We start from the raw sequence: 14,795 nt of genomic DNA, 5'->3' as shown, positions 1-14,795 counted from the left end.
GGCCAATCCTGGGAAGATGGACAGACCTCAACTGGTCAGGACCACCTGCTTTGGCAGCTGTGCAAAGCCCAAGCCCTTGCCCTCATTCCCCTCTCTATAAAAGCTCCAAGTCATTGTCACCCCCTGAAGACAGGCTAAGATGTGGGTCCCCTGCCTTCCCCGTGTGGCTGCACTGATAAAAGTTCCTTTCCTGCTGGGCATGGTGGTGCATGCCTGCAATCCCAGAGATTCTCGGGAGGCTGAGGCAGGAGGATCACTTGAGGTCAACCTTGGTGATTTAGTGAGACCCTCAGCAACGTAGCAAGACCCCTTCTCAAAAGAAGAATAAAAAAGATTGGGCTGTGCTCAGTGGTAAGGCACCCGGGTTCAATTTCTAGTCCTTTACCTGGAGCTGAAGCTCCCTTCCTACTTTTCTTTTGCGGGTTAAAGCTTGCCCTGTGCATTCAGTGTCATTGGACTTGGAGTTATCATTGACCCAACTCATAAGTTCCCATCTCTGGTATCTCCACCTCCTCTTGGTACTGGGGATTGGACCAGGGGCTCTGCCACTGAGCTACATCCTCAGCCCTTTTAATTCTTTATCTTAAGACAGTGCCTCAATAAGTTGCTAAACCTGGCCTCAAACCCACAATCCTCCTGCCTCAGCCTCCTGAGTCACTCTATCACAGGTGGGTGGCACTGTGCTCGGCCTGTGGTTGCATTTGGATGCAGTCCAAGCTGCTGCAGGTTTGAGGAATGTTCTGTGGGCATGTATATAACAGTACCTGGACGGGGGTGCTTTCTGCAGGGGGCGCCAGACCCTCTCGCTGTTTTTTTCTGTGGATGTCTGCCTGGCCTGCAGTGGGTTGGTCACAGGACATTCAGGAGAGATCTAGGGCACTGGGAAGTGCCCTCCATCCAGCAGGTGACCTGGCAGGAAGAGCCCTTGCAGCAGGGAAGTGGGGTGGCACTCTGTAGGTGAAAGCACAGAGCTCTCTGATGACTAGTGACTAACACAATGTGAAGCAGAAACATCCCATGAATTTCATGTTCAAGTACAAAGCTGGCTAGGATGACTGGGTGGCATTGCAATCTCCTGAAGGTCCTTCTTGGATTCATACAAAAAGAGAGAGCGAGGGACTAAGGGGCAGGAAGGAAACACAACTTTTTCAAACACTGAGATCTGGAGTCCAGCTCCTGCCATGTAGTCAGTGAATGAATGGATAATAATTGTTTTTACAGGACCATGTGACCTGGGGCTGCTCGGCTTCCTGTGGGCCCTCAGCATCCCTATGTATAAAGCAGGGGCACAGACCAAGGGTGCTGTCAGCTTTCTGTTGCTGTGACAAAGCATCTGAGAGAATCCCCTTAAAAGGAAACAGGGTTTCTTTTGGCTCATGGCTGCATAGGTCTCAGTCCATGGCACCTTAGCCCTGTTGCTTTGGGCCTGTGGCAGCACAGTAGGACATCCTGGCAGCTGGAGCACATGACAGAGGAGGCTGCTCATCTCTGGGTAACTGGGAAGAGGGTGGGTAGGACTGGGCTGGGTCCCAATATCCCCCTCAAGGTCACACCCCTAATGATCTCATTCCTTCCAGGAGGCCCCACCTACTAAAGTTTCCATTATGTCCCAAGGGCCACAGGCTGGTGACCAAGCCTTTAGCACATGGGCAATGGGGACATTTGACATCCAAACCACAATACCAAGTGATCATTAGCTGGGGGCTAACCCCTGGTCTCCGGGCCAACCCCTACCCACAGCCCAGGCCTGGGGAGATTGACTGCATTCTGCAGGACACCCACTGCAGGCAGCTGCCTCAGCCAACATGGAAGTCCTTAGCAGAGGCTCTTTTATTTCACGGGGGGTGGTACCAGTGATTGATCTCAGGGATGCTTGACCACTGAACCCCATCCCCAGCCCAATTTTTAATTTGATTTAGGCTCCGGGTCTCACTGATTTGCTTAGTGCCTTGCCATTGAAATTTTTGATCCTCCTGCCTCAGCCTCCCGAGGTGCAGGGATTCCAGGAGTGCACCACTGCGTTGGCCAAGGGGCTCCTTTTGGGCAGTGGGGTTTCCTTGGAGAGAAAGCTGACCCTGTCCTGGGGTCATCCCTGATTTGCCCACACAGCAGAGCTTTGTTACTTTTTCTTTTCTCTGGAGGGCAACTCAATTCATACCTAGTAAACATAGCCCCACAGGTTCTCTGATTAAGAATAGTGCAGAGCAGGGGGCAGTGGTACATGCCTGTAATCCCAGACACTCTGGAGGCTGAGGCTGGAGGATGGCATGTTTGAAGCCAACCTTAGCCATTTAGTGAGGCTCTGAGCAACTCAGTGAGACTCTGTCTGTAATGAAGTATTTTAAAAAGGGCTGGGGATGTGGCTCAGTGGTAAAGCACCCCTTGGTTCAACCCCTGGTACCAAAAGAGAGAGAGAGAGAGAAGTGAAGAAATAAGGGAAAACAAAACTCAAGCTAAGATCTTAACCCTGCAAACGCAGCTGGTAGAGAAACGTGTTGACTTCAGGGCTATGAGGATTCACCTCACCAAGACTCAGGTAGCAAATGCTCTCCAAACCTGTCACCCTCAGGGCTGGGTGAGCTCCACGGTAGAGCACTTGCCTAGCATGTGCAAGGCCCTGGGTTCAATGCCCAGTGCGGCAACAAAAAGAATTTCAAAACCCCATGTGATCCTCAGGTCCAGGGAGAGCAGTCAGAGCAGCTGTCTGCCCCTGAGACTGGGCCTGGGAGGACTCACTGGGAGGATGCCAGGGGGCTCATCAAAGGTCCGGGGAATTGCCACCAGTGCGGCCAAGGTCACTCCTAGATGGCAAAATGAAACCTGTGAGCCACGTTTTCTGTGACTCTCAGGAATCCCTTCCACACCTCTGTCCTTAAAACAGGGAAGAGTAATAATGTCACTCAGTCCCTTTGTACTGCTGGGACCACAGTGGTCTTTAGAGGAGATCTCATGGCTGCCCTGGGTCACCCCCTGCTTCACATCCCCTTGGTGACCAGTGGTCTCTTCCCACCTGAATGCTGTCCAGACCCGACTCCTGGGGTGCAAGCCTTCCCCTCCACCCTCCACCAGTGCTCACCAGCTGCCCTGGGGCATGGGAGGCTGTGACCCAGGCTTGGGTAGGGCTTCCCCCTTAGCCAGAGCCGTCCTGAGAGCCCCAGGCTGCAGCCCCAGCCTGGAAGTGGCTGCCTGGAACAGAGCAGGAGGTTGCTCCCTGTGGCCCCTCTGGCCCCTCTCTTCCTCCTGTTGAAGGAGCATGTGAGGAATGGCTTGTCCTTAACCCTGTGCAGAAGCTCCCAAAGAAACCGCTTCAAAGCCCTGGAGCAGGGGAGGGGGTTGAAAGGTTTGGAGATGGAGCCATCTGAGAAGAAATGGCAGAACTTCAGAGACGAACAAGAGAGCAGGAGTTCCAAGCCTCTTTCGATGGAGTTTCTAGCAAAACAGGATGTTGGTTGCAGGAGCCAGATGCAAGCCAGGCTCAGATGACCCCATGGAGTACCATCAGGCGACCAATGGCCACTTGAAAACTGTATCGTAAAAGAGCTTCCAGTCCTGAAGCGCAAACTATGCCAGGGGCCTCCAGGCTAAGTGACAGAAGCAGGCACACAATGACACATGGCCTGTGACCTCACTCATGGAGAGTATAATACAGTTGTACCATAGAAGCAGAAAACATTATTGTGACCAATATTTTCATAATGATGATTATTAGGATGGCCTTTCATGTTGGTTGTGATAATTGACAGCTGTCATTTTACAAATAATGTTGATCAAACGCTCCCTCTGGGCCATGCTCTAGGCCAGCCACTCTACCTGCCTTGCCTACCTGATCCTCACAGTGTCCCCAAGAAGCCAACACAACAAACCAGAAAGCACAATGTCCCTGCTAGCAAGTGCAGGACCTAAGTCTTGAACCCAGACACAGAGACCAACCAAATTCAATGAAATATTTACTGGAATACTGGTAGAAATCTAGGAGAAGAGGCTGTGGCCTAGAAATGGGGAGGGTTGGCTTCAATCCTCAAAACCCAAAGCTGTCAAGATGGTTCAATTGACCATCCACGTTAGAAACTACTCTCCAACGAAATATGCCCCAAACATTGTCAAAACTGAGGGACCGATTGGGAGGAAATGGCAACCCAGTAGAACAGGAGGCACGAGGAGAAACACAGATGAGCACTATGCACGGGAGGAGGTCACTGGAACACAGCTGGCAAGAAGATGAACACAGGCTCAAATGATGTGTTTTATTTATTTATTTTTTACCCAAATTAAGGATGTTGATAATATGTGCTGGGAGGGGATAGGAAGATAAGCTTTTTTCATACACTTTGGAGGCACATTTAACATTATCCATGAAACTTAAAAAATGCACGAATGCTATGCTCCCTACAACACAGAAATTCAGGTCTTGGGACGTGCCCTGGGAAGCTCCCAGAAGGAAGTTCATTTCAATGCCGTGTTAAATTATAAGACGTGTACAATGCAATGGCCATTGGCAGGAAGTCTGTGGCCACAGTGAATAAGGAGGCACGTGCTGACTGCAAGTTCTTAGGACCTGTGGGTGGAAAGAAGACCCTGGACCACATGTTTCAGCTGTGGGACACAGACACAGCCCTGAACATAGGCTGGTCCAGCGGCACTGTGCATCTCTCCAGATCCACACAGTGTGGAAACCGCAGCCATCACTTGGCTTTAGGGACAGAAGCTGAGGTGATTTTCTTTTCTGAGAGATAGGGGACCACGGGTGACTCCCTAATAGACAGATGACCAGAGCCACCTCTGGGGAGAGTCTGGGCCAGGAGGTGATGGGAGAAGAGGAATTCGATCATCTGTTTCCATTTTTCTGTGATTTGGTTCAAGTGGTAAAGCGGTGCTATTTATTAATTAATGGATCAAATAGGTTCATCATTGTTTTAGAGTACAATTAGGTGCCTTCAAACTTTAGGCTACATGGGCACATTTGAGAACGGTTCCAGCCATTCTCTCATCCTTTGGGTCATTCCCCTCCTATGTCCTGTGAGACATTTTCTATGTGAGGCTTGAAGAAGAAGAAGAAGAGAATATTCTGTAAAGAAAACCTTATGATCTGTGCATTATAAAATTGAATGGGTTCATTCAGAAATCAGAAGTTCTATTGAAAGCTCTTTGCATGAGGCAAATAAAACTTATTTTTAGGCATCCTGGTGAAGACAAGGTTTTATCTTTCTGTCTCATGTCTGTGTTTTTCTTTTTATTTGTTAGAATGAAATCCATAGGTTGGCAGACCATTCTATCAGATGTGTACCTAGATGACATTTCAATTACCCACTTTTACATGGTAGACATTTTGTACATGAACACTGCCTGTCTGCAACTTTTTTTAAAACAGGACTGGGCTCAGGAGCCCAAATACCAATGTTAGCTGGAACATGTTCTCCAGTTTGGCCTATCTGTCAGTATTCCCTGAGGTCATCTGTTCCATGAGCTTCGTTACTCCTGCTCCCTCACCAGCTTTCATAGAAACCACATGCTGTCTATGAGTCAGAGACACCAATCTCACAACATAGCATTCTTTGAGTATCCAAAGTCCCACTTTTCACTTCGCCATGCCTGACATTGTCGGTAATATTTATCGGCAAATGTGAGATTTTCAAAGATCCAATTCTATGTGCTCCTTTCCCAAAGAGCCTTAGGCAGGGCTATAGCATACATAAATATGAAGGAAAGGCCTAGTTTTTAAAATGTCATCCATCGAATAGTTGACACATGTCTGAGATATTTTTTATTTTGGAGGAGGTATTATTTAATAGGGAAATCCAACAGCTACATGATAGTGAAATGAGAAGTCTTGCATCCATTTTATTCTTTGTGATGATTTTGATGAGTAAGGATAAGATACTTCCTTGTTCCAATGAAGATGTTGCCCACTTCTGTGAATGGATGCACCGTGTCACCCACTACTTGCATATCTGCATGTTGTGCTTGACATTACCATCGTACTCGGCACGTGGCAGAAAGTCAATACTGAAGTTCAGCTCTTGTGTTCTAGCAGCTGTGCTGCAGATCCTTGGTGTGCCACCTTGTGCAATCCATGCTGCTCTGTTCATGTTCCTATTGACTTCCTGGTGATGAGCATCATGGTCTCCTGGTCTTGAGAATGGCCAAGCATTTCTCTGTGAATGTGGAAGGTGGGCATGTGGAAGGCTTCAGGGAGGAGGGATCATTGATCATGTACTCTAATCCATGTGCCTGTTTAATGACCTGTTTTTCTTCTTGGGTTTTAAGGGAGACACTGCCCTCAAACACTTCTGTGTAGCTGGGAATGCAGGCTTCTGCTTCACCTTGAAGGAAGCATTCATGAATCCTTTCCAGAAGACATGAGAAGAGAGAGTGAGCCTCTGGTAACATGCAGGTTCCTTGCATTGCCCATGGGCTAGAGGAGAGAAGAGTTGCTTCATGAGATTTGATCCCCTTTTTCCTGAAAAGTTCCACACGGAGGTGAGTCCCCAGCATGTTTAGACATCATTTCAGACATCTTTGTTGATGGAAATGAATCACACCCCCTGATGATGTGGAAGAGCTAAAGATGGGTTTGCTATGAATTTTCTATTTCATTTCTCAGGGCCTGAGTCAAGCCAGCCATTGTGCTGTCAGCGCATGAGCTGCTGGTCAAATGTGAGGAAGTGGTCTTGCTTTATGAAAACACCATCCTGAGTCAGTGAGCCAGAGGCAGCCTGCAGTCCCTGTTTTCCTGTAAAGGCAGATTGCTGTGGATGGCCTCTGGCCTCATCATGCAGCCCTGCTCAGAGTAGGGGATTGAGGGTCCAGGCAGATCCCAGTTCCTTTTGACCTTTATTGCCATTGGGCCACCCCAGGGTCCTTGGACTCTACCTGGTCTTCTGGCCTGGGTCAGGGGATGTGAGGTTTGGAATCCCCCTCTGTGGCAGGATCCCAGGCCCCCCAGCCACTTGAGGGCAGCACATCCTTCCCTAATTGTGTTAGAGGGGGAGGATTCTCCCGCCCATCCTCATCCATGCTCATCCCTCATTTTGTAGCTTCGCACCTTAGGACCTTTATTCATTGACTTACGCTAAGATGAGTCAATCAGCAGTCTCCCAAGGGTTTACATTGTGGTAATTGACACCGAACATCTGTTTTGTAATTAAACCATTTTGGAGGACACAGTTGAGTGGCATTAAGCATGTTCATGTTGGTGTATAGGCGTCACCACCATGCATCTCCAGAACTCACGTGGACGTACTCTTGCCATCAATGCGGAATTCTAGTGCCCTTGAGGCCCAGGAAAAGAACATTGTACTTTATCTTTTTATGAACCTGATAATTGAGAATCTGAGATAAGTGAAATCCTACAAAATTTGCCTTTCTCTGGACACGATCATTTTCAAGGGATGCAGTTCACCCCCACTCGTGGGCATATCAGGTCCACTGCTAACTCTGCGGGTGTTTCAATTGCACTCTCGGTGACGGTGGTGACTGTGTGCACATGAGCTGTGTGTCCAGCTCAGATCCCAGGATCTAGGGTCTTTGGTTCCACGCAGCCTATAGGTTGCCTGTTCCTCCAGGTGTCTGCAGGCCAGTGGCACGAAGGCCCTGGGCCTGGTGGTTTCTTTAAGTGAGTGCAATACGTGTCCACAGTGTGGTGGGACATGATGGACTATAAATAGAAGCAATGCCTGGATACTCCTGGGATCTCAGTAGGCTCAGCCTGTGTGCTGAGAATTGTTGTGACCTCCTAATTAATGGGGCCCCAGAATCCCAGAGAAAAGGGCAAGTCCAGAGCAGTGGAACCTCACTGTCTGTGAGAGAACTTTTGGGGTGGGGGGCCGGGATACATTGATGTGAGGACTCTGATGCAGAGTCACGTGCTTCGAATCCAGGTAGAGGTGCTCAGGAACAGCCTGGGCTGGCACGTGGGTTCCCCACCTGCACACCTGTGGAACATCTTGGGGCTCTGATTAGCACAGCAGCCTGACCACGTGAGGGCATCTGCTGTCTCTGCGTACAGTGAGCTGGGTTTTCTTCACGTCCCTCAACAATTCCACATAACACCAGCTCTGAACCCAGAGTCCTGGGCACTTAGTTGAGGCTCCATCAGCTCCCACCTCTCTCTACCTGACAGCGCCCTCCTGGCTCCCTCTGCACTCATTACATTGAAGATGAAACCCTGGAGGGTGGGACTTCCCGTCATCCAGAAGTTCCCAAACACATTCCACTGTTCCTGGAACTCAAATGGTTGGGGGGTCCACAAGCACCCTGGCATCCATGTGTGGGAACCATGGTAGTATAATCAAGAAACAGGAAGGAGAGGGGTTGGACTGATCAGTACAGATGGCAGGGCCTAGTACAGAGTGGAACGGAGAGTTCTCACCCGGGGTGATTGTTGTGATGTGCACAAATGCTCTGCTGGTGCTGGGGTGCCCGCATGGTTTCTGGGGTCTTGAAAGGCTACAGATGCCCACAGAGTGTTCTCAGATGCACAGTGGGAGGCCCGTTGCAATATGTACATGTGGAAGAAGTAGGAGACCCCCTTAGTGTGGAGGTGCCATCTAGAAGGCAGCCTCACTTCTCTGAAAAAGTTGATTGGAAAAAAAGGGTCCGTACCTGTGCCCAAAGGGCCATATATGCTCCTGGAAGTTGGTGGTGGAAATAGTTCTCCATCCATTAATCACTCCCTCACTCACTAATGTCCTTGTGTCCTTGAGAAAGGCTCTCCCTTTCCTGGTTTTCCTGAATAGAAATCCTCTTGCCTCTTGGGTGAATAGGGTTATGGGTTGTGCAGAGGGTGGTGGTTTACTGAGCATCTTAGAGACTGTCCTTTATGGAGCCTAATGATCCTAACTGGGGAATGAGGCCAGGGTCCTAACTGTGGTTAGTGTGAGGACACCATGGGTTCAGAGAGGGAAAGAAGGACAAGGGAAACTCAGATGTCCCTTCATGGCCCCTGGAGTTAGAGGACTTACCCCTTTGCACCTGGGATCAGGAGACCTCGTTTCCTCGAGGACACGCACACTCAGACGTTAATCTTGAGTGTGGGTTCCTTTCTGGGGTCCAGGGCTGTTGTTAGCCACCAGGAATGACAGTGCTCTCCATGCTGAGTGGAGCCAGTTTTTGCCAGGAAATAGCCCGTGGTCACGCCTTGTGCAAAGCATCCCACGCCAGGGGCTCCCATCCCTACATTCCTGTCCTGAAAGGAAACCACTCAGAGGCAAGGTGGGTCCAACCACCTCCCATGTGTTCACTCATCACTGTGTTCCAGCATCACCCCAGTTTACAGTCCTGATGGGATTGGATGTGGCTCAGAATGTCACCTTCATGAGCTCTACCCTGCCACGGCTGCAGTTCTGCAGTGGGAGAAACTCAAAACCTCAAAACACATGCACATGAAAGAAAAGAGCAAGAGCCAGAGCCCAAACAGGGCCACATGTGGCAAGGACAGCTGGAGTGCCTAGGTTGGGACTCAGAATTATGTCAGTGGGGTGGCATTGCTGCTGACACCAGCATGATAACAGAGAGCCAGCCCTGCTCCTTTTGCGGAGCAGTGTGTTGGGGAAGGCAGAAGAAATTGAGAGGCAGGATTGAGTTTGGCCCTAGGAGGAGGTTGGGTAAAAGGCCAGTGTGAGTTGGAGGGCCTGGGCAGATAGAGAGAGGCCAGGGCACACCCCAAAGCCTGGAGACTGCACTTGATGTCCAGGGTTGTGAAACACCACCTCCCCTCTTACTCACAACTGAGAGCAATGGGCATTGATGAGTTCCGTTTGTGTGCGGCTGCATCCAAGGTGGCTCGGCTAGGCACCTCTGTTTCCTTGACTCAGGAGGCTGGGAGTCCAGGCTCCACTGAGGCTCGGCCGGGAGGATCGGACTCTGAGTTTATGCCTGTGTTCCTGGTAGGATCCATGTTGGCTGAGCCTCAGTGTTTTTGCAATGAGAGGATGGGTGACTGTCATGTCTTTATCACAGGACACACTTGCTAAATGGATTTGTTTGCTCTGGGGAGGAAAGAGAGAGAGGGGAGTGGTGCTGGAGACAGGGATGCAGACAGGGGTCATGGACTTGGCATAACTCAGTCTTGGAGGTGATATCCCATCACCTGTACCCACTTCAATTCCCATGAATGCAGAGGCTGAGCCCCCTTGAGGTGAGGGGTGAACCGGTTCTGGGCAGCAGGATGCTGTGGTACCTCGGAGTCTCTGTGAGACCCCAACACTAGACACACTTGGCCCTTTTGAAATCTTAGGAGAAGCCTTGGGAAGTTGTATGGCAGAGGGGAGCAGCCTCTGCATCTCAGTCCCCTCCAACTTGCCATGGTGTAGAGAGGGAACTGCAGCCACGATGGGACGGACATTGGCCACGTCCCTGTGTGGGACACAGGCCTGATTGAGTTGGGGTGCATTCTTTGTCTCTGCCCTTCTTGTGATTGTCCCATCTCTACATTTGTGCTTTAGCCACCTGTGAGTCCCATCTCTGGTTTCAGAGAGAATAGAGGGTGTTATGGGCCAATAGACACAATAAACCCTAGAGATTAGATGCTACCCTACTTTCCAGAAAAGACTGGGCACACCATGAGTTGCACAATGATGGGACCAGGGTCCAAAAGCTGCTGAGAGGGAAGGACTGGTTGTGAATGCATTTTTGAAGGCTCCAAGCTGGAACTCTAGTGGCACCAAGCAGGGCAGATGCTGGTGGGGATGTTTGGGTAGTTGTTGGTGAACACCTGCGCACCTGAGATGTTTAGGCATGGAGGAGAAATCAGCAGCTCATAGGGCTTTTGAAAGTGGTCTTATGTGAAAAGAGGCTCAGGTATGGGCACAGGAAATGACATCATTGCCTTGACAATGGATCAAACAGAACATGGAACCCTGGTATCCAGGCACCCACTTAACTGACCAAGCCATCCGAGCTCATTTGGTTGGAGAAACTGGAGTGAGAAGGATGTTCTCCTGTGGTTGCAAACAATGCCGAGCCTCAGGCTCCCAGGAATCTCAGGGGGGCCAACTAGCCCTTTTGTGGATGCACTGGGTGAGGCTTCATCTTAGACGCCAGAGCCTCTGGCGATTGTCGCAGAGGAGCTCAAGAGTAACAGTGAGTAGCACAGGGCAGGTGAGCCCAGCAGGCCCTCTAGTCTGATCCCTGATGAATGGCCCAGGACTCCTATTCTGACTGTGTGTGTGTGTGTGTGGGGGGGTGTTTGTACTGATGGGAACTGTCCCATTGTGCTTTGACTCTAGTGTATTGGCACAAGTCATTTTTCTGTTTGTCACCATTTCCATTTTAAACCAACATTCTTGGTCCCAACACAGGATGAAAATGATGAGAACACGGAGGAGCCCTTCAGGGTACAGAGCCTTGAACCTTACAGGCAGGACCAGCTTAGGAATGAGCTCCTGCCTGTCATTTTTGGGAGGAACCTACATTTCAGCGGCAACATGGGGTTAATCTCCTGGGATTCCATCCCCACCCATCAGGTGCTGGATCTCTTGTTCCCAAGGTAAGCACCAGACCACCAAGCCCAAGTGTGTAGCCCCCTCATGCCTGGGTCTTGGGGCTGCCATGTACCTCTCAGGGACCCAAAGGTTTGTGATACCTAATGAGATAGAGGACCACACTCATAGTGGAATGTCAGTCCTGAATGGGACGAGTCCTGGAGGTGCCTGCCACAGCCTTGCAAGGGGAGTGAACTCCGCTCTCAGGCAGAGAAACCATCCTGACTCCAGCTGATCCACAGAGGTCCGTGGAGCAGTCCCCACACACTGGGCACCACAGCTCAATGGTGTGCACTGAGCTCATTCCCAGGTGGACTCAGCGAGGCCAGGTGGTCTTTCTGGTGTGATATTGGCTTTGTGAAGAACGTAGATCTGTGCCAGAGGCGTCTCAAAACTCAGGCCTTGGGAAAAGCACTTTTGGGTTAATAAAGACATGTTAATTTCCATAGTGGGACAGAGCATCCTAGCTGGGACATAGCTGGACAGGGGCTTTGGACATGGCGGCTCCCACACCCAGAGATATGTGGGAATCAGCAGTTTGGGCTCATTCACTGATGAACATGGAGAAAGCACCCACTGTGTGAAGACACGTTTCCAGTCACATTTCATAATTCATTGAAAAATAGGGTGCAAATGACTGCCATTGTGTCCCTTTTCGTGGGGGTCAGCCTCAAACCGCAGGTGCCATGAGTACATATCCTACATGTGACTGCATCCCTGACTCCATGGGGCATAAGTGCACGTTGTCCTCTTCAGTGACTATGGTGGACCCCTGGACCAACTTCAACATGGAATGGGCTTGGGGTCAAGAGGGTGGGCTCCTGTTTCCAGAATAGGGACCTGCAAGGTGATTTGACTTGGGAAGGCTGAGGAAAGACTGCTCTCCCCAGTGTAGGGTCAGAGGTTTTCTCTGGAGGCCGTGGTGAAGGCAAGGCCAGGGTTTTGCTGACTCCACACCTTCCTCCCCACAGTGCCTCACCTTCCTTCCTGGGGACCTGGGTGAACCTCTACTCCGAGGCTTCCCATCAGCCTCCAGGCTTTCTGAGTCTGCAGCAGCTGCTATCCATGTGGCTCCTGCTGGGAGGCTTGAACCTGGAACACCACGCACACCACCTCCTGGCCGCAATTGAAGATGGCAAATCAAGCCAGGCAAAGCCTGAGAGCCAGGCGGACTGTGGTGAGTACCTAAGGGTATATGAGGAAAGGTCCGACTGTTGTCCCACTGCAGGGAGTCTGTATGCCTGGTGTTGGGCTGGAAATTAGGACAAGCCTTTGTCCATTCAGGAAGTGACCCCAGTCTGCAAAGAGGTCCTGTGTGGGCCAAGGGCCTGAGTTCTTCCTGGCAGCAGAGGTATTGTCTGTCTGTGGAAAGGTCAGGGCAAGGCAGTCATGTTGGCATCTTTTCTCCTCTAGCTACAAGCTCAGTTCCTGTCACGGCTCCTCAGCCAACCCCAGAGCCAGAGCCTTCTCCCAGGGAAGGGGCAGAGCCGGAGTCCAGGACATCAGGGGTCTCTACTCGGTCCTCCCCAAGGCCCCAATATAACAAGCGGATGAGAGGCAGGTGCCTCATTCACGTCTACCTGGAAAAGGAAAGGACAACACAGTATAGGAGCATCCTGGTGAGTCTTCGAGCAGGGGAGTCTCCTGGGAGCCCACAGTGGGGAAGACCGAGTCCACAGCAAACACTTTGGACTAGGCCTGTCTTCTTGAACTGGAGCTTCTGGAAGGTCAGGAAGGAGAGCAGAAAGTGAGCAAGAGAGAGGCGGGAGAGCAGCAGCATGCCAGGTCTGGGTGCGAGTGGGCCTGCGTGTTTTGGGGTGTGCAGGTCAGAAGTGCAGGAGTGAGTGCTGGGTTCAGAGGAGGTCAGAGAAATATCGAGGGTACAGGCCATCCTCTACTGACCTTGGTATTGAGGAGGAGTATATTGAACTGTGGAGGTTGAAGCACAGGAGTTGGCAGTCATTTTCTTGTGTGTGGGAGGGGATATGTTGCTGGTTGAAGGGAAGGGAGCCATTGTAGAATGATTAGGGTGGGTAGGTGTGGGTCACAGAGAACTGGGGGCCTTGGAGGGGCCCATTAGTGTCCTAGTTTGCATGTATGTGAATAGAGATTTAGCGGCTATCTCTGCAGGATCTTCCTGGGTGTGGAGTATCCATCATGAGACTCTGGTGTCCACCTCCAGGGGAGCCATGTTGAACCACTGCACCTGCTGGGTCCGAACCTCCTGACACCCTAGCAAGAACTGACACTCTCGAGCCCAGCAGCTTCCATGCCTATCATTAAAGAGTCCTAGTGTGTGTTGTGCCCTGGCTGTCAGGACCAAAGCACCTAGGGTTTGTGCCTGGTCCACACAAAAATGCAGCTGCATCCCAGACCAGAGCAGGGATATGGAAGTGCACTGGACCATTCCTCCCATCTTGATGGGACTAGAGTGTGTCTGTACAAAGTCTTTTGGTCCTTATTCCCTTGTCCCTGTAGGGCATAGCAGGTTGAAGCAAACTCTTGTACCAAGATTGGACTAGAGGCTCATAGGAAGACCCCCACATGATCACATGAAGGCCTCAGGTAGCAGGGTATCAAGATGGTGCCCTTGTGTTGAGAGCTCACTTGTCTCTGATTGTCCTTGAGCACTGTCCTCTGGGTAGCTACTCCCAAATTCCCTCTCTGATGAGCTTTCTCCAACCCTGCTCAGGTGACCTGCCAGGACAGGGCTCCAGTCATCATCCGCAGGGCCTTAGATGCACACTTGCTCCAGCAGGAGGACCCAGAAAACTACGAGCTTCTGCAAATTCTCTCGAACCATCAGAGTAAGTGGAACCATCAGAGGGTAGGGAGCAGTGAGTCACAGTGGGCTCACGATAACTGGGAGCCAGAACACAGTGTGCATTGACCCAGTGCCCAGGATGAGTATGGTGGGACTTGTGCATAAAACAAAGTGTAATGATGGGGCATAAATCTGCAGGTTCTTCATGTTCCCCAGGGGCTGTGGACCTGCCTATCATGTGTTCTTTCCTTGGCCTGAGGAGGCATTGCAAAGCTATTATCCACAAGGGGCCAAGAAGAGAGGCTTCTTTGTCTTGTGTCAAAGAAGACAGACAACCACAGGGTGCCTACTTTGGTGGCCTTTCCTGACCTAGATGAGTACATGAGAAAAGCAGTTCAATGAAGAATCATTTCTGGCTTCCAATCTTTCTATTCATTGCAAACTGAGTTTACTTAGGACCAGAGGCCATTTCTAGAGAGAAGAGTGTGGTAGAATAGAACCCTTCACAGCTTGTAAACTCTTCTTGGAGAGAGAAAGAGAGAGAGAGAGAG

General features: G+C 50.6%; 1 protein-coding gene across 1 annotated transcript; it reads left to right on the top strand.

Annotated features, from left to right (window-relative positions):
* The first annotated feature begins 201 nt into the window (after positions 1-201).
* On the top strand, positions 202-14,776 carry LOC144369243 (uncharacterized). Its single transcript, XM_078028446.1, has 6 exons — positions 202-668; positions 6,265-6,477; positions 11,298-11,485; positions 12,452-12,657; positions 12,894-13,099; positions 14,173-14,776. The coding sequence occupies exons 2-6, from the start codon at positions 6,436-6,438 to the stop codon at positions 14,368-14,370; spliced, it is 840 nt and encodes a 279-aa protein (XP_077884572.1). The 5' UTR covers positions 202-668; positions 6,265-6,435; the 3' UTR covers positions 14,371-14,776.
* The last annotated feature ends 19 nt before the right edge of the window (positions 14,777-14,795 follow it).

Source organism: Ictidomys tridecemlineatus, chromosome 12 (genome assembly GCF_052094955.1).
Source record: "Ictidomys tridecemlineatus isolate mIctTri1 chromosome 12, mIctTri1.hap1, whole genome shotgun sequence".
NCBI lineage: Eukaryota > Metazoa > Chordata > Mammalia > Rodentia > Sciuridae > Ictidomys > Ictidomys tridecemlineatus.
This window is presented reverse-complemented; position numbering and strand designations above follow the sequence as displayed.